Source organism: Petromyzon marinus, chromosome 35, assembly GCF_048934315.1.
Source record: "Petromyzon marinus isolate PM22_M1 ecotype Great Lakes invasive population chromosome 35, UKy_Petmar_22M1.pri1.0, whole genome shotgun sequence".
In the NCBI taxonomy this organism is placed as follows: Eukaryota; Metazoa; Chordata; class Hyperoartia; order Petromyzontiformes; family Petromyzontidae; genus Petromyzon; species Petromyzon marinus.
The window spans coordinates 11,061,483-11,082,204 of NC_133701.1; the positions used below are offsets into that span (position 1 = coordinate 11,061,483).

Genomic DNA, 20,722 nt, shown 5'->3' on the forward strand with positions numbered 1-20,722 from the left:
CCAGGAGATGGCCGTATATTACACGGGTCGCGAACGCATCTGTGAGGAATGGTGCCTTTCATCCCTGGGCCAATAACCGGGCCAAGATGTCGGAGATGAGAGGGTGATGATGAGAGGGGAGGCAACAGAGGAAGGAGCAATCGGAAGTGAGCTGCACGGAGTAGCGTCTGTTTTCACAGAGGGGGGGGAGAGGGGAGGGATTCAGCGTGGGGGTGACCACACAGAATCAACGTTATTTTAAGAAATGTTAAAAGCTCATTAATTGCATGCAAACGAGGTCCATAATGACATTTCACCAGATAATTTGTCTTATCGGCTCCCAGCGTAGCTTATGTACCCCCCTACCATTTAAAATAACGTCCCGGATAAAAACATCCCCATTTCAAAACCCTAACGGATAGGACTGTGCCATTGGGGAGGGGTGTGTGTGTGTGCGGGGGTGTGGAGGTGGGTGGGGGGTGGTGGCTGTTGAACCTCAATGGCCTTCCCACTATATTGCACAAACTGGTGAGTGGCGAGGGTCAGGTGAGTTTTCGAGCGGTGAGCGGTGTAACGCGAGTGGCCAATGACGACGGTGGGTTGCGAGTGTCATATCGCCTCCGTCCGTAGGACAGACTGCCCACGGGTAGCACACCATGCGAAATTAACTTGCAGCTGAAGAAAAAAAAAACTACGACAAAAGCACAGCACTTGTTGAAACTCAAAACAAAACGCAATGGTACTCACAACCCATCCGAGTTTTCGTCAAGTTTGGAGAACGCTGCTCCTGCCTTCTCCTTCTCCACCTCCTTGCGTCGCGCTTCCTTCAACTCTGCAAACAAAACGCACAACAAAGATCCCCCATACAGCCTTAACAGACTGTACACTATCGCTCCCCACAACACACACGTGCATGCACACGCAACATTCAAATAAACTCGATCGCAGCTGCAAACCGCAAGTATCGATTCGATGACAAAAAAAAAAAACAGCCGGGTAAAAGCGATCGCCAAAGTTAGCATAGCAGACGAGAATAAGGTCCACGAAAAAAAACTATCAATGAAAATCAGAAAATCATGATAGCATACATAAAAATCTGTGATTTATTCTTTAAATGTTGTCCACAATCACCAACACCCTAGCCACAATCATTGCCGTCATCACTCTTCTCACTGCGACCATCATCGTAGGCGTCAGTCGTCACCGCCACCACCATCATCATCATCATCACGGTTGTCGTCAAAGTCATCAGTGCTGGGTGTAAACGCTAAATGTTGTGAGTCTGAACACTGCCTTCAAAGCAAACGCGGTTGGTTAAAACATATCAATCACGCGACACAAAGGGGCACGCGCGGTCCATGTTTACTTGCGCACGTGCGCGTTTATAAGCGTACACGCATGGAACCACCGCAGCCAAGGTACAACAAAATAAAGAAACAAAGATCCCCTGCATAGCCTTAAACAGAATGTTGGGGCAAGTGACGTTGCGCGAGCACCTATGTAGCCCAACACGGCGCACGAGGGGATGGGTGGCCAGCACCCAGTGCTGCTGATGTTTACACACAGCACCAGGTACTCATTTGAGGCCGAGTTGACGCAGGGGAGGCCCAAGGACAGGTTAAGACATGCGTCACCGATGCTGGCCTACGAGCGCGAATCGCTAACCGCTGCGCCACCGTTCCGCACCCCTCCAGCCCTCCGCACGCACGCGCGAGCACAATGGGCGATCGTCGGGCCATCCGCGAGGTGGCCGTGTGGCCGACGGCTCGGTTGGGTGCGCGGGTTAAACGAGCGTCACTGAGTGACGGGGCCCCCGGCTTGTCTCGCTTTTCTTCACCTTTACCCTGGAACCGTCCCAGCCCCGGGGGCCAGCTGACGGCCCTCGCACAGGAATCACAGTTTATTTAGGCGTTATTGGCGGCGTAATGACCGCCGGTCAGGCAAAGAACACAAACAAATTGCGGCGGGATCGCGTTTCGATGCGGCCCTTGCGGCAAATAAATCTATTTTTCTTCGAGTCCGTTTATTTTCTTGTTATTCTTTTTAAAAATATACATTTCTTTTTTTTCCATCGCGGCCGCGGCCCCCTGCTGCGCTTCGGTTCACGAGCGGAGCACGTGTCGTTCGAGTGCCACAAAAGAGCGGGAAGGCAGCAGCCTTCGGAGTGATTTAGAACCTCCGCCTGGTACCGCGGCGAGAGAAAAATCAGCAACACCCTTTGCCTTTTGAGTACGCCTCTGAATTTAGATCTTTATTTCGCGCTATCAGCAATCGCAATTAACATTTATGGACAAGCCATCGGTTTTCAGAACGTATAGAAACGTCCAATAATTAAAGTGAAAGTCCAGCGCTGTGTCCGTTTGGCGTCGGAACGCGCCGTGCGGTTCGAACGCTTGCATGCACACTTTTTGTTGGGAGAAAGGGTGAAACCTATTCTTAATGTTTCATCATTTTGAGGGCTGGCAAAAAGGTCCCATGGATAAGTAATAACCTGGTTTAGTTTGTTACCTTCCCACGATGCCTGATGTCTCTCCTTGGCTTCCTTTTCCGGCGACTCCACGGTTTCCTTCTGCTGCTGCAAGGCGTGCACTTTGTCCTCCCAAGCCTGCTTCGCGTCCTTCAGGGACTCCAACTTCTTCTGCACTCCACAAGCAGCGCACGCAGATGTATGTGCGAGATAGGAGAGAGCGGTGACACAGCGGTTAGCACACACCTGGGCGAGTCGAGTTCGGACGCTGCCATTTAAACCAAGACAGGCGGGAGCAGCAGCAGCAGCAGCGATTAGCGGACTGGGCTATGAACGCAGCCACCCGCGTTTGATTCACGGCCACAGCAAACATCAGTGACGCCTTTGCAGACCCCGACATTGGCGACACATTGTCATGTGCAGGGATGGAAAGAATAGCTAACACATCATCAGCCAATTATCTCACACAATTTACTACAGTTAACATAACTGGCAAGTGACGTAAGAGGACCATTCCTAAGCCCGACCCTCTTCACGATCCAAACAGATGAGTGTTGTAAAATAATGATCAAACAGCCACCATGTCAGGAGGCATTTATCTACATGTACGTTGAATTTATTTCGCACCGTACGTGGCCAACCGCGCTAATCGGAGTGAAGGACAAAGAGCTGTAATTCTTTATTGTTATGAAACTGAAATGGTCAAGACCCATTGAGCCAATGGACTCTTTATCAATGGTGACCCCGCCAAACCTGCCAATACAGCAGCAAGCACATTACATGGCAAGGGAGGCATGCCTCATCTCGAGCAAGAAAGGCCTGGGGAAAATAGTTGGCACATGGGTACAAGGTAACAATTATTTGTTTACGGAGCTAGGTATAATCCATGACATGAAATTAGATCTTGATGGTGCAAATGGAACGTGAAGTGCATATGCAATGATTCATAAATGGTTTATTTTGAGTTAGCTCATTTAAAGTGCATATTTATTTATTTATATAAAACCCTCCACCAACCAACAGGGTCAATCTAATCAAGTTGTCATGTGGGCAACTATGCCAAAGACTCTGACTTTTCGGCAAACCGGCGGAAAAATGTTGAAAAGGGAGATTTTGACAATTTTGCATGACGCTTCGCTGGAGCTTACAACCGGCATCATCATCATCTGTTAACAAAAACTCAGCGTGGGAGTGGAATGATACTAAATATGCAATAAAATAGGAAATACATTGATCTCCCTTATAGCCTTAACAGGCTGTTGGAGAAAGTGCTGTTAGTGAGCGCCTTTAAAGGCTGGCACGGCACACGGAGTAGCGGATGGCCATCACCACACCTGTCTCCCTCGTGGCGATGTTTAGGCATCCTTCAGGCGAAAGCCAGATTGTAATTTATACGCATTGATTAACCCCCCCCCCCACCCCCTGGCCTTCGCACGAGGGCTCACAAGTGACGACATCACATTTATCCCTCTATTTAAGGAACGAAACAGGAGGATTTCTCCACAAATCTGGCTGTCGCCTGATGAAGCTGGTTGTAATTACGGGCAAAACGTCGCACTCACATTGTAAATGTTGTGGATTTGCTCTCCAACACACCGGTGTGCTGTACTAGTAACGAATTGGCCACGTTCTGCTTACGTGACAAACCTGGCTGTGTCGGGTGGTGGCGGGTCTAACGACACATTCATATTTACACGATCCAACCCAAAAAAAAAACCTAAATTATGGATATTGGTCGCGAGGTCTTACGTGTTAAACTGATGTTTAGACACTGCAGCAGGTACTCGTATTAGGGCGAGTCAACCTCGGGGTAGACCAGGGCCAGTTGAAATAATCGTCACTGATAATTGTGGCCACGAGCGTAAATCCAACTCGGGGTTGTCCAGTTCGTAGCGCAGTGCACTAACCACTGTGCCACCGTGACCCACGAGCGGTGGTTGTGCGCGCACACACACAAACAAGACAAAGATCCCCCGTATAGCTGTAACAGACTGTTGGGGCAAGTGCTGTTAGCAAGCAACTATGAAGGCCGGCACAGCACGCGAGGGGGTGGGTGGCCAGCACCACGCACACAGTCACTAACATGCACTTGAACACACGTGCGCACACACAACAACTAGCAAGACAGGTGTGAACTCCGAATGCCCCAATGACTGCTTGGAAAGCACCTCTGACCTTGTGCTAGGACGGAGAAAAGGTGACTCGCTTGCATATCCCGCTCTGTATTTAGTTTTTAATAAACGTTTTGTTCGTTCTCTCCCTTGAGCATAGCAGCGGCGCTTAAAACAAAGAGTGGGCAATCGGTCATCGAGCCTACAAATCAATCAGTCAGTGGCTTTGTGCAAAAACAGGTGAGAGTCAATCAGGATACAAAGTCACGGTGGCAACGAGGAGGGGAGGGGGCGGTGGGGGGAAAGAGGGTGGCGGAGTTTGGGGGGTTAGCGATGGGGTCGAAGGCGCTTATGTCTTTGCAATTGTGTGCGCATTTTTAGTTTACTTTTTGGACATTTGTTTTTACGTGTTTTGTCAAGTGACCTCTGCAACGCTGGTGGCACTGAATAGAACAAAGACGAGTGTTGGGAGGAGGTGACAACAGGGGGGGTGGCACGAGGGGGGGGCGGGGGGGTTGTGGCAGAGGGGGGTTTCAAGTCTCATCGTACAGAAGCGCCGCTCGACCAAAACTGGTGGCTCAAGATAAACTCGATTTGAATGTTTAAAAAAAATAACTCGCACAGGAAAACAACACACTTTAATTTAAAACTGTGTTAGTTTAGCCCGGATGGGGAAACGTGGTTTTGTTGAGTGATACAGCAGAGCGTACAAGTTAAGAATGGCCAACCAATGTAATTATTCTTTCTGAGGATTTTTTTTCCCCCGCAAAGCTAAAAATTCCGCGGGCTCATCGCTACCCTTAAGTGTGTTGTGCTAGGCCGAGGCTGTAATTTAGAAGGGCTGCGTGCAATGTAACCTGTTCGGTCTTAGCGGCATTGTACTACTGTCGTGCGGTACTGTGACGAAGAGAAAAATCTGCTGAACACTCTACAAACCAAGCGGTCGGCACTGCAGTGTCAACTAAGCATCGAATTACTTGGGGGGGAGAAAGTGGCCTGCGTGGCTCGGGGTGGGCTCATGATGGCCGTGTCAGGCCACTGAAGGAGCACTGCTGAAAAACTGGAATGGAATCTGGGCTTCATCCAAGGATTAAATCACCCTCCCAGAGTTCGATGGATTATCACGATTCCGGGAAGCGATTTGATTCATAAGTCGATTCCGTCCATTAACAAACCCCAAACATCCGATCATCACCATCAACCATGATCCATCCACTGCTTGATGAAGGCATCTCTCAGTCTCATTGTTCAACAATGCATCTGCAAGGATGAATTGGAATAATACGTCGCAACCATCTCACCCTACTACAGAAACTTTAAAAGCCTTGAAACTTGGCGAGCCTTCATGGACAAACAAGCACAGTAATACAATAAAGCTCCTGAACGTGAGCTCACTGCTCCAACTCCGTGGCAGACGTATCCTCACTCGCGTTCCCTCCTTTGACTGCCACTCCATTGTTAATCTCAACCACCGTCCATCACCCCTTCTAGCGACCGGTCCCATCCGAGCCCAATTATATTCCTTAACAGTCAAAATTATGTCTGTAACTTGTGTTTTCTCTGTTAAGCGGTCCTCTGTCAGTGTAATGCCAAGCAAGCACCTCTCTAAGATTATTTACGCACTATTCAGATGTTGTTCCATTTCCTTAGCGTAGATGTCCATGTTTCCCAATCCGCATCTTTCCCCCCCAATTTGATCCCAATCGTGCAATCAGATCTCACGTCAAGAGATGACAAATCCATTTGAAAGCTCTCACAGACCATACTCTTTGGTTCTTTCGGTAAAGTCACGTAGGTATAAAATAAATCACGACTTAAAGCTTTCGTGACTGCAAGGATTCATCTTCTTTGGTTCTTTCGGTAAAGTCACGTAGAATGAGAATAAAATAATAAATTGATAAAATAAAATAACACAATAAAATTATCACGACGTTTCGGCCACAACACAAGCGCTGTCCTCCAGACAGTCTCGTCCCTTCACCTGATGAAGGCCGCTTGTGTTGTGGCCGAAACGTCGTGAGAATATTGTGTTATTTTATTTTATCAATTTATTATTTTATTCTCATTCTACGTGACTTTACCGAAAGAACCAAAGAAGATAAATCACGACGTTTCGGGCGCAACACAAGCGTCAATCATCAGGTGGGACGCTTGTGTTGCGCCCGAAATGTCGTGATTTATTTTATTTTATACCTATGTGACTTCACCGAAAGAACCAGAGAGTATGGATTCTTGCAGTCACGAAAGCTTCAAATCAAGATCTCACAGACCAGTGTAAGGATTTACGTTTGAGAATTGCCTACGGAAGCATATACTACAGAACTACCTCTGAACTCCTTTAAAGTGTGATCTGCGATCTACACAAATAGGGGGCCAGCACTTTCCCACTCATCCTGGCACAGAGAGGTATGTTCGTGGTGGGGCAGTCAAATAAATAATCTGAAATCTCAAAAGTTAGCAATTAAGTACGGTGATAACCGGGCTGAAATCGTGACCTCACTACACTTGCAAATCCAGTTTAATCACAAGCATGTCTGGATTTGGAAATAAATTATTCAGAGACAGGCAAAATATATTCCAATTGCAAATTACTGGAGTAATAAAACATATATACAAATTAACCTAGTAATTGTATAAACATCCCATGTAATTTAGGTATAAATTACCAATTACTTTGAGGTTTTCACATCTGTTACCAATTACCAACTATAAATATAATGAAATGGCATGCTTCAATTACGCATAATTTAGCGACTGCCCTTCTCCGCCCAGCGTCTCAGCAGTACCAGCTAACCGCTTTGACCTCTGAGCAAAATCTGACTGGCGAGCACAAATAAGTTTACCGTTATTATTTTACATCGAGCCATTTTTCCCCACGGCGGCTGGCCCTGCCTTAGCTCCCGACCAGTTCTGCCCTGGCGCGTGCCGTATGTCACAACACGGCACCACCACCGCCGCAGAAAGGGGCCCTCTCCCCCCCTTTGTTGGCAGAAAATGAAAATAAAATGAAAACCGAGAGACACTTGCATTCAAGCTATATCACCCGGGCCCTCTTGGCAGACGAACACCACAAAGGCCTTTGTAGCCGGTGCCTCGCCCCAGCCCACTCTGCTGGGGCCACTTCTCCTCTTTGGCTTAGATTTCTTTTTTTTTTTACAAGCTCCGCTTTTGTCTAATAATAGTAGTGATGACAATGAATTTAAATAGATGTGAAAACACGACTTTTTTTTTTTGCCACGGTTGTAGAGCACAGCTCCGAATGGCCAACTCGCCAAACAGCCAGCTCAGCGCGGTGTAAGTGAAGTTGTAACAGATTGGAGTTAACACGTTGCTTCAATTGAGCGAGGTATTTTTATTATTATAAGAGGTTTATAAAAAGAGATGGTCAGGGATTCCAAAGTTGGACACAGTGTGAGGAACGCAGCAGAAAGAAGGCTTTTGACATCAAGTGTGGAAAGAGGGCGAGTGGTTGAGTGGGTGAGGGAGTGAGAGGGTGAGTTGGTGGGTGAGTTTGAGAGTGGGCAAGTGAGCGAGTGTGCGACTTTGTGTGCGAGTGAGTTTGTATGTTGTGATCTGCAGTGTGGTGGTGGTTGAACACAACATGGATGAGACGAAACAGTCAGTGTGGTAGACAGAATCCTCAACATGGGTGGTGGATTCAATGAGTGACGTTCACTGGAGCGGCATCCATGTTCGTAACAAGGGAACAGTGGTAAGGAGGTGACTGGCCACCAGTGAATGAGTGATTGGAGTGAATATTAAAACGTATGACAAACGCATTCATGGGGGGGGGGGGGGGGGGGGGTTAAACTATGGGTAAAAAAATACATATTTCTAGAAGCAGAGCATTCATGGTTTTAGAATGCTTAACATGACAGAAAAAAAGTCAAAATCTACGCTAAATCTTACACTTGGTGGAGGCTGTATGTGTAATGTGACCTACAGTGCGCATATTCATACACTGGTAATTTGAAGTTCGGGCGAGCAGTGGTCTCAGTTTGTTTACCAATGACAGCACACAAAAACCATCTCGTTAAATTTCGAGCTGACACCATTGAGGGCCTAGGGTTCAAGTCTTGACTTTCAGGGCCCAAGTCTTGACTTTCAGGGCCCGTGAATAAACCGCATCTCAAGTCGATAGTCTCAGGCTGGTGACCAATGTCAGCACAAAATAAACCCATCATCATAAAACACATTATTTGATGATGCTGCGTTAGCAGTGGTGCACGAGAAATTAACACAAACTAAACGCATTCGTCAATAACACTGTGGCCTAAAAAGGAAAACATATAATGGGCACTGACTTGGACAAGGAATCTTCTTCATGGCATACAGCACACCATTATAATAAAGTTTTTTTTTTTACATCAATGTGGTTTTATTGCCATGCATAATGTGTTTGCATGGCACATTTTATGACTGCCATTATTATGCTCAAGACTATTTTCCTGGAGGGTCCTGCCAAGTTTTTAACAGTAGGGGGGCAATTCTGCGGCGTGTCATTACAATTGAGTAATTTGCAGTTACTTTTTCGGGATTGGGATGTTTCACCAAGATGGCGAGGAAACATGTCACATGAAGAGAGGAAAAAAACACATGTAATGACCATGGAGAGGCATCACGGCTGAGACTGAGAGGCAGGGCCTAGATCAGTGTTTCTTAATCTGGGGTGCACGCACCGCCTTGGGGTGCGAGATGCTCTTTCACGGGGGTTCGAGACATTGCAGATTTTTTTTTAAGCACATTTTTTAAAAAGTAATTATCGAAACACAAATTAAGCACGGGCACGTAAGTACAACTACTTTTTATTCTTAGTTTTTTCGGTAAAGTCACGTTGAAGAGAAACAACAAAATAACAAAATATATATCAGGTGATGATGACCGTTTGAGTTATGGTCGAAACGTCGTGAGAATTTTTTATTGTTTTATATATATTTTGTTATTTTGTTGTTTCTCTTCAACGTGACTTTACCGAAAAAACTAAGAATATGAATTACTGCAGTCACGAAAGCTTTAAATCAAAATTTACAACTACTTTGTTTAATCAAACCTCTATGTATTTATTAACATGATACATGTTTTGACGATTGAGAACCAAAGGGGTGTAAAGGCTGCAGTAAAGGTTAAGAACCACTGGCCTAGACAGAGAGGTGGCCCCAGGTGATGAACCATCGACATGAAGAACTGTGGAGAGGACGTGGAGACGATGGCCCAGGACAGGAGGGAATGGAGAAAGAGGCGTAGGGAGTAGGCATCAGTCTCCACACGAGTGGGATACTAACTCCAGTAAGAAAATGAGGACATTGACTCGAACAACAAAAAGTTGAATATTGGAAGAGAAATTAAATTTACGAGGAATAAATGCGTCTCATTGTAGCAGCTCTGCCAGGGAGGGTGCGGGCGACCCTTTATACTCAAATTTCGCTCGCGCTGGATCATCTTCATAAGAGCTACTGTGTCCCCTCCCCCTTTACTGATGGACGGACAGACAGACGGGTGGGCAAATATAAGCATTCAAGCTTTCAACCAGTGCTGAAAAGAGCGAAACAGAACTGTTCACTGGGGGGGGGGGGGGCGCAGGCACGCACTACCTCTCACGCACTACCTCTCACGCACTACCTCTCACGCACTACCTCTCACGCACTACCTCTCACGCACCACCTCTCACGCACCACCTCTCACGCACCACCTCTCACGCACCACCTCTCACGCACCACCTCTCACGCACCACCTCTCACGCACCACCTCTCACGCACCACCTCTCACGCACTACCTCTCACGCACTACCTCTCACGCACCACCTCTCACGCACCACCTCTCACGCACCACCTCTCACGCACCACCTCTCACGCACCACCTCTCACGCACCACCTCTCACGCACCACCTCTCACGCACCACCTCTCACGCACCACCTCTCACGCACCACCTCTCACGCACCACCTCTCACGCACCACCTCTCACGCACCACCTCTCACGCACCACCTCTCACGCACCACCTCTCACGCACCACCTCTCACGCACCACCTCTCACGCACCACCTCTCACGCACCACCTCTCACGCACCACCTCTCACGCACCACCTCTCACGCACCACCTCTCACGCACTACCTCTCACGCACTACCTCTCACGCACTACCTCTCACGCACTACCTCTCACGCACTACCTCTCACGCACTACCTCTCACGCACCTGCTTCTCCTCCTTGCCGCGTTTCGTCTCCTCCATGAGCTGCTGCTTGATGCGGAAGCCCTCGGCCGCCACCTCCGCCTGCCTGGCCATGTTCTCTCGGTCCTTCTGTCCCAGTTCCCTGGGTGGGCGAACAATTCAGGAGGGGGGGGGGGAGTGAGGAACCACTTGCATTACTGAGGGCCCGCATGGACTTTCAAAGAGCTTGGCGAGGCCACGCCGGTGAACACGCACGGCGGTCACTTCCATAGCTGCAGGAGGCAATGAGAGTGACTCAAGTGACTTACCGCGCTGAAATCAGAAACGTGGTCGAATTAGAGACACAATCGAAATATCCCCCTCTAGCACCCGAGTAGTGTGACTAAGATGCTGCTAGCAGCCCCTCCGATTAGCACGGTTGGCTACATACGGCGCGAATGAAGTTCAACGTGCACACGTGCAAGCGTAGAGTCCCATGTGACCGCGGGCCGTAGGTTCACCACCGATGTCATACATAACCTTGTCACCATCATTGATGTCAACGGAGAGGCCACGGGTAGTGGTGGAAAAGAAGGCAAAACCCTGCAAAACAGCACTTGACTTGGGACTCGTTGGTGCTGCGCTGACTGCACCTGGGGCTCTCAATTGCTTTCCTTGTTGTTGAACCCCAGTGGCTTTCATCCAGAACCGTGCCACAGTCTACCCTGTGGTGCTCTTGCACGCTTCTCTGGCCTGATCTCTGCCCCAGGCTGCTTTCCACTCAAACGTAGTGTTTTCTTGAAATGCTTTTGTATTTAAATTTTTGTCTTGTACACATGTACCCCAAGTTGTGTGTCCCTGGTCCGTCTGACACTAGTCTTAAGCGCCATTTATGGCTAAATAAGCCTTTACAAATCAAGCATTCAATTTTTGTATTCCCATGACATCATGCAGTTGCATTGTATTTCACTGTATTTGACATCACAATGATATCACTAGGGTGCCATAAAGACGTTCCCGACCATCACTGAACAAATTACTTAATGATGCCGTGTTAGCAGTGGTGCACAATAACAATTATAAACGAAACAAAACTAAAATTCGTCAATAAAAGCGGATCTTAAAAGAAAAATATATTTTAAAAAGGCGATGATTCAGTTAATGGCCCGTATGGAGCATGTGAAAAATAGGGTTGAGCCTGCATTGTGCTAAGACACGTGACCAACATGCATACCAGGTTGTCATTGGTGTCCACAGGGCTGTGCCACGTGGTGGGCAGTAGAGGGCTGTGCAGGAAACTACCAGGTAGTACTCTACTTCTAGGCTCCCAACTCTAGCTCCCCACCGAACCGCAGAGTGAAGCATGGTCATATGACCATCATGACGCGCACGGCGTGGGCAGGCGGAGAGATGCGTGCGTTACCTTAGTGGTATAAGTTCAATGTTTTGCGATAGGCATGAGTCTTCTGAGCCATCTAACTAAACAACCCAAATCCATGTAACCTTAAGTAGACAAAGCTTCCTTACTTGCACGTGTTCTCACAGACAGCACCACTGTTGTATTCATCGGTGGTGTCACAGCAATCTGCAAGGGTCCAGAAAAGACGCGAATATATACCCGTTGCAAAAATAACAATTATTGTTTACATGAGCTGTGTCAAACTTTAAAAAATACATCATGTAGCGTCATTATTACCCGCAATTCATTAACCACGGACTCCAAATCAGATCACACACAATTGTACTCAAAGGCTGCTTACATTCCACATTATGAATTCAGAAAGTCAAGTCTGGGATGGGTTCACCCTCCACACCAACCACTAAGGTCTCTCCTAGCAAAGCCCAAGTGAACTTCCTCTTCCTATCGCTAAGCCTCAACAGAGTCGGTCAACATAATGGGTCCACGAGGCCCGTGGCCAACACCCCGACCTCCTTGACCCAACAGTACTTGCTCATATTTCATGGGTAAACTAAAATGACCTTTATAGGAGTGGAGCGGTCGGGCGGTGGCGCAGTGGTAAGCGCACTGCGCTATGAACCCGATGCACCGGCATCTGCCAAGCGTAAAAGTTGCTGTAGGCTGCGGGGCAACGTTGTGTGCAGCAGAGGACAGAGTCGCACAATCAACTGTTGTACTGCACATGTATGCTCCTGTGTTTGTGCTACTCCTTCACCAACCCGGCACGGACCAAGCATGGGAAAAAATATCTCCATGACCCGTATGAAGCCAAGGGTCCCGTCGTCCACGAGTGGATTGGTAAAAGGGCTGTAAAATTCTACCATTACATAATATGCATTTATCATGAACACAGCCAAACCCTGGACGACATCTTCTGCCCGATTTGACCATTTACGGGCAACATCACGGACATTCGCAAAATCGCCGCTGCACTGGCTTAAGTCGACGCGAACACAAACCCGCTGCCAATCACCCAAAACCTACTCCGACTCCCACCACGCAAACGTAGAAGACTCCTAAATAACGGCACACTGCCAATTGAAGCGCCGATAAGACTTTCAGGGACCGAACACGTCGCAAAAGGTCTTCCTCCCGGCACTTGGCGCGGCGTCGTACCGCAAATGCCGTCGTTGACGCGCGAGGAGGGGATGTTCTGTGGACGATAGCCCGCGTTGGTGCAGTGGAAGTTTCCGTTGGGGCACGCCGACGTCCCTGTGGAGAGACAGAGAGAGAGAGACGGAGAGACAGAGACCGAGAAACGCAACAGCAGCACAGGGAGGGAGACAAATCCTTGTTTGTAAGCCTTTCTGAGCAACCACATGCACAGAGCGTACTTGAGGGGTGCCCTAGAAAAACTTGAAGACCCACCTATATATATTTTGATGCCTCTCCAACTAAAGTTGACAGTGCTCATGAATTAGTTCTGTCCATCCGTTCCTTCCATGTGTGGGATCGCTAGCTACTTTTCCCAAGCTGTTAGGTCGCATCTTCATTGAAGCCAGAGATGCAGAACCTAAGGCCCATGGGTCACACGCGCCCTTGTAACTGCGTTTAATCAGGCCCCCGGCGAGGTCAACACTTGTACACAGAGAGCACATTTGTATTAATCCATAACTGCTGCACTAATCAGGTACGGGGGGGGGGTGGAGATAATTTAGACCTGACAACAACAGTGTTTGGTGACTTCAGTGCACCCAGTTATCCTGCAGCCTCTCAAGTAATTTCTGAGCACACAGTGAGTCGGGAGTAACAGCGTGATCGAAGCTTCGTGGCAATTGACTAATACGTCGCCTGTCAAAAATAATTTGAAAGTTCCACTCAGCTCCTCTAAGTAAAAGGTCCCCCCCCCACCTTGCTTTAAGGAGCATCGCGAGCCGTGAAAATCACCTGGTTCATCGGAGCCATCCTTGCAGTCGCAGTAGTCATCGTTCACACGGTCGAAGGGCATGGTCTTGGAGCCATCAAGGCATGTGAAGTCCTTGGTTTCATCATAAAGCGGACGCTCTGGAAACGAGGGAGGAGGAGGGACAGTGACAAATAGTCAGTTTAACAACGTAGCCTTTCGCGACCAACATTATTCACAATAAAGTGGGAGAACGTGAACTCAAAGATGAACATCGGTGCCAGCGTGTCGCAATATCTTTCTACAATGTGGTTTGATACAAGCGGAGCAAAACTCTGGATGCCAAAAGTGTCCACCCTGCTCAGGTTTGCTTGGTCGTAATGCTCTTCAGCATTCGTAGCCCCGAGAACATGGTGGAAATTCCACATCGCTATGGCGGGGACCAGTCACTAAATCAGGACTAATGTTGACTTCTAACCAAAATGGTAGCGGTGACACAGTGATTCCAGGCAACGGCTAACATCAGTGGCGAGTGACATCTGAACCAGTCCTGGAACTCAACACCCTTCTTCACCCACCCGCACTGACCAGCGAGGTGAAGTATGGTCCAACAACCCTCACGACTGGCGCAGCATAGGGGAGGGCCTTCACCTCGCAGTGGTTTGACAAACAGCTCTACACTGTTATTTATTTTAACGTAACTACACTCAACGTAACCACACTCAAGAAATGATTCAGTGTAATGGGATGCCACACGACATAATTGTACAGGTCAATCCCACGGTGGCTGTGGACCTCTCCACGCCGTGTTGGTCGTGGGGGTTACGTGGCCATACTTCACCACGCCGGTCAGTGCGGGTTGTTGAAGGCAGGGAGCAGAGAAGTGGGAGCATAGCCGTACAGTACAACAATGGAAACTCCTTCTGCACTCCGTTCTGCTTGCCAGCACCAAACACGCGTAGCCGCAGCCTATAACACCTGCGTTGTGCATGGCGTTCGCCCAATCAAGCACCCGTCCAGGCTCAGCACCCGCTTAGCTTTCGAGATCTGTTGCAAAGAGTGAGATGCAGATCATCGCGGGTAATATCCGATAGGAGGGTCCCACTTAGCCCACGGCCACGCATTTAACTCACGTGAACCTCACTCAATGTAAATACAATAACATTATTTAAACTCCGGGCGCCGAATGTAACGTCACTGACGACGCCGGTTTCCCCATCCCCCCCCACCCACCCAATTAACTCTAAAAGCCTCAATTAACTTCACAAATTAAAGGTGGGTACCGGCCCCCACACACACCGGCCGCGGCTAAAATCAGTGGCGCCGACTGGCGCGGTGAAGCAACAAAAAACACCCCGAGGACTAACACAGCGTGGCGGTGGCCGTCATCCAGCAGTGGATAGAGCCAGTGGTGGTTGTGTTGTTGGTGGTGTTGGTGTTGCTGAGGCCTGCTCCACTCACTCGTCACGGATACACCTCGGGGTCGTCTCACTTCGGCCGCGGACGCCGCGAAAATAAAAGCGAGGATCAGCGCGACCCTCGGCATCTTTCTCTCAATTCCACGCGGGGCGACGTCGGCGGTTAAGCAATAAACGACGACGAACAAACAAACAAACGGCGCGGAAGGGATTTTACATTAAAAGAAACGAAGAGATTTCAAAGTAACCAAAATCCGAGTTGACAGCACTGCAACACGGACGTGCCAAGCGGCGAGCTCCTATTGGCTGATGACGCCGCCAACTCGAAGTTAACCGTGCGCTGATTGGTCCACGCCACCCCCACGTTATTTCCCCCTCCCCCATGTGGATTCCACGTGTTGTGAGTCGCGCCGGATTATAAGACGCGTCCCGATTATAAGACGCAACCTAGATTATAAGACGCTCCCGGATTATAAGACGCTCCCGGATTATAAGACGCTCCCGGATTATAAGACGCTCCCGGATTATAAGACGCTCCCGGATTATAAGACGCACTCGGATTGTAAGACGCACAAACTTGTGCCCAGTGTCAATGAAGTTATACACAACTGGTCTCTCTCACACACACAGAGAGACAGAAGTGGATAGCCTTAACAGTGTCGGGGCAAGTGTTGTTAGCGAGCACCTATGAAGGCCGGCTCGGCACACGAGGGGGTGGGTGGCTAGCACCACGCCCGGCCGCCTTTGTCTTCCTCGTGACAATCTTTACACAACGCAGCAGGTACTCATTTGAGGCTCAGTCGACCTAGGGGAGGCCCAGAACCGATTCAGATCATCGTCACTGGTGTTGGCCGTGAGTGTGAATCGAACTCGTAGTGCAGCGCGCTAACCGATACGCCACCGCTCCCCATACACAGAGACCTGCACAAGCAACTACTCGACTCTGAAATGCTGTACCATCATAATACAGGTTTTTTTGGGTTAGGTCGCGTAAATATGTGTCGTTAAACCCGCCACCACCCGACACAGTCAATTAGTAAAGGTTTGTCACGTAAACAGAACACGCCAAACGAATAAACCCCCCAAAAAAACCTGTTTTATGGATGATATTGGTCGCGAAAGCCAACGTGTTAAACTGACTATACCACCAGTTTAAAAGTTGAATCAACAATATCTCGACATTCGTCAGTCACACCGTGGGCCTTCCGTGGGCCGTGACGCGACCTGGCGGGAGACATCCACCGCTGCTGCTCGCTTTTGCAGAGGTGTCGCGGCTCGATTTTCCAGCGGCTGGCGACGTGCGGTGCGAAAGATGTTCACCGTCAGGGGTGGGGAAGGTCCGGCCCGCGGGCCGTGTGAGGACCGCGAAATCATTTGGTCTCTGGCCCTGCCAAGGCAACCACAGGCGGGAGTCGAAATTCAATAAATCTAGGGAGCAAACCTGGAAAAGCAGTCGCGAGTAGCAACATCGTCAATTCCAGCTAACGTCACGCACCTCGCCAAAGAGCCATCACATTAGGGGTGAGTTAATTAAATGTTTGACCAAATATAACAGGCTAATTTTTAAGTTGATAATTTTGTATGGCCCGCGAATGATGTTATAAATATCCAAATGGCCCTTGGCAGAAAAAAAAGGTTCCCCACCCCTGCCTTAGGTACACGATGCGCGACCGTCTGCTTTTGACCGTGGACGTTAAAGATCCCCCTGACGTCATTTGGTAAGAGTAGGCCAAATTTCGATTTAAAGCTTTCGTGACTGCAAGGATTCATCTTCTTTGGTTCTTTCGGTAAAGTCACGTAGAATGAGAATAAAATAATAAATTGATAAAATAAAATAACACAATGATATTCTCACGACGTTTCGGCCACAACACAAGCGGCCTTCATCAGGTGAAGGGACGAGACTGTCTGGTAGGACAGCGCTGGAGTGAAAAAAGCCACGTTCAGATCACGACCTTTAAGCTGTGTTAGAAGAAACAAAGCGCCTTGACAAAGGAATTAGCATATAATTTAGCATTGAAATGGCCGAGTGATTACCTTGTGACTGGTCACAGAAATGGCTATGTTAAAGTTAAAGCATACACATCCGCAGAGGCACCCCTTGACAAAGGAATTAGCATAGAATTTAGCATTGAAATAGCTAAGTTAAAGCATACACATCCGCAGAGGCACCCCTTGACAAAGGAATTAGCATAGAATTTAGCAATGAAATAGCTGAGTGATTAGCTTGTAACTGGTCACAGAAATAACTATGTTTAAAGTCTGAGCATACACATTCACCAAGGCACCTAGTACAAATCAAACAGGAGAATTTAGCATTGAAATAACTAGGCGAATTTAGCATTGAAATAACTGAGTGGTTAGCTAGTGACTGGTCACAGAAATGGCTATGTTGAAGTCAAGGTCTACACATCTGAGCTATTCACAGTAACTGGGTATACAATACAATGTATAATGAATACTATATAGTGAACCAATAAAAAACTAAAATCTAAATTACCTTAATGTTATCAATAAACTCTATATTCTCCAATCAGCTAAGCTACCAACAATAAGTCGTTATATATCACAATGCTATATGGCGAAAAAATGGGTGGATTCTTACCCTCAACTTTAGCAACACGGATAGCTACGGGCCCCGTTCAGACGGACGAGTTCATCCAAGGTCGGAACAGAGGAGGGGGAGAGAGACAGCTGTGAGGCGCTATTATACTCCATGTTGTAAACCATACCATTAACCGTGGTGTGAGAGGTATTAAGAGTCAATGCTGGTGAAAGAGCTGCGGTCTGAAGGTCATCGTAAAATACAATTAATTAAGAACGGAAATGGTTTGAAACATCTTTCCAATGGTTACTAAGCCAGAATCCATCTTCTTGGTTGAAATTGTCTCTGTGCTTGTATATGTGAATGGCCTCATGAACGAATCTCTCATGGTAGCCGGTTGGTTTGCAAAGAACCTCCGTCTTGGAGAAGTCAATGTCATGTGAGCCCACTGAATTATAACAGTGATCTGCCACGGCAGAGGAGTTCGTCCTACTGTGTTTCAAGTCTGCTTTATGTTCACGGATGCGGTCCGAGATATGTCGTTTGGTTTCTCCAATGTAGCTACTACTACAGAGGCACTTTAGTTTGTAAACGCCCAGGTACTGTATGTCTGGAACAGCATCTTTTCCAGATGGAATTAGATCACGGATTTTATGTATTGTGTTTGAATCGGACCTGGATCTTGTGTTTATTCAGGATTTTGGAGATCTTTTTTTAGTGACCCCTGCAATGTAGGGTAAGGTGATGGTTTTGAGTGGCTCCACAAGAGAATGCTTCTTCATGACTGGAGTGATGGCTTTGCGGATTGTGTAGTCGGAGTAACCATTAGCCCTGAGAGCCTGGTGTACGTGCTTGAGTTCACTGGTAATGTGTTCCTGGTCGGAAATGCATTGGGCTCTATGGTATAGAGTCTTGATGAGGGAGTTCTTCTGGGATGGATGGTGGTGGGAATCCGGTTTCAAGTAAGCATCTGTATGGGTGGCTTTCCTGTAGACAGAGTGGCTCATTGAACCATCATGTCTCCTTTTAATTAAGACATCCAAAAAAGGTAGTTTGCCATCTTTTTCGACCTCCATGGTAAATCTGATGGCTGGGTGTATGGAATTGATGTGGTCGCGGAATTGGTCTAGAGCAGGCTGGCCATGTGGCCAGATGACAAAGGTGTCATCCACGTACCTCTTCCATAAGGTCGGGCGTAGAGTGGCAGTCTGGATGGCGTCAGTTTCAATTTTTTCCATGAATACGTTGGCTACAACCGGAGATAGGGGGGAGCCCATTGGGGTGCCCTCAGTTTGTTTGTAGAAAGTTCCATGCCAGGTGAAGTATGTGTTGGTTAAGCAATGTCTCACCAAGATGGCAAACTACCCTTTTTGGATGTCTTAATTAAAAGGAGACATGATGGTCCAATGAGCCACTCTGTCTACAGGAAAGCCACCCATACAGATGCTTACTTGAAACCGGATTCCCACCACCATCCATCCCAGAAGAACTCCCTCATCAAGACTCTATACCATAGAGCCCAATGCATTTCCGACCAAGAACACATTACCAGTAAACTCAAGCACGTACACCAGGCTCTCAGGGCTAATGGTTACTCCGACTACACAATCCGCAAAGCCATCACTCCAGTCATGAAGAAGGATTCTCTTGTGGAGCCACTCAAAACCATCACCTTACCCTACATTGCAGGGGTCACTAAAAAAATATCTCTAAAATCCTGAATAAACACAAGATCCAGGTCCGATTCAACACAATACATAAAATCCGTGATCTAGTTCCATCTGTAAAAGATGCTGTTCCAGACATACAGTACCCGGGCGTTTACAAACTAAAGTGCCTCTGTGGTAGTAGCTACATTGGAGAAACCAAACGACATATCTCGGACCGCATCAGTGAACATAAAGCAGACTTGAAACACAGTAGGACGAACTCCTCTGCCGTGGCAGATCACTGTTATAATTCAGTGGGCTCACATGACATTGACTTCTCCAAGACGGAGGTTCTTTGCAAACCAACCGGCTACCATGAGAGATTCGTTCATGAGGCCATTCACATATACAAGCACAGAGACAATTTCAACCAAGAAGATGGATTCTGGCTTAGTAACCATTGGAAAGATGTTTTAAACCATTTCCGTTCTTAATTAATTGTATTTTACGATGACCTTCAGACCGCAGCTCTTTCACCAGCATTGACTCTTAATACCTCTCACACCACGGTTAATGGTATGGTTTACAACATGGAGTATAATAGCGCCTCGCAGCTGTCACTCTCCCCCTCCTCTGTTCCGACCTTGGATGAAATCGTCCGTCTGAACGGGGCCCGTAGCTATCCGTGTTGCTAAAGTTGAGGGTAAGAATCCACCCTTTTTTTCGCCATATAGCATTGTGATATATAATGACTTATTGTTGGTAGCTTAGCTGATTGGAGAATATAGAGTTTATTGATAACATTAAGGTAATTTATATTTTAGTTTTTTATTGGTTCACTATATAGTATTCATTATACATTGTATTGTATACCCAGTTACTGTGAATAGCTCAGATGTGTAGACCTTGACTTCAACATAGCCATTTCTGTGACCAGTCACTAGCTAATCACTCAGTTATTTCAATGCTAAATTCGCCTAGTTATTTCAATGCTAAATTCTCCTGTTTGATTTGTACTAGGTGCCTCGGTGAATGTGTATGCTCTGACTTTAAACATAGTTATTTCTGTGACCAGTTACAAGCTAATCACTCAGCTATTTCATTGC

General features: G+C 47.6%; 1 protein-coding gene across 1 annotated transcript in view; it reads right to left on the reverse strand.

The window, feature by feature from the left end:
* The window catches only part of PRKCSH (PRKCSH beta subunit of glucosidase II), a 102,900-nt gene extending 87,213 nt beyond the window's left edge, over window positions 1–15,687 (reverse strand). The window contains exons 1-7 of the mRNA XM_032966262.2: window positions 15,466–15,687; window positions 14,049–14,165; window positions 13,278–13,373; window positions 12,230–12,287; window positions 10,748–10,865; window positions 2,488–2,617; window positions 727–811 (exon numbers count right to left, since the gene is read on the reverse strand). Coding sequence (XP_032822153.1) covers window positions 727–811; window positions 2,488–2,617; window positions 10,748–10,865; window positions 12,230–12,287; window positions 13,278–13,373; window positions 14,049–14,165; window positions 15,466–15,550 — 689 coding nt within the window. The 5' untranslated portion in view covers window positions 15,551–15,687. The remainder of the gene's footprint in view (window positions 1–726; window positions 812–2,487; window positions 2,618–10,747; window positions 10,866–12,229; window positions 12,288–13,277; window positions 13,374–14,048; window positions 14,166–15,465) is intronic.
* Window positions 15,688–20,722: the final 5,035 nt, after the last annotated feature.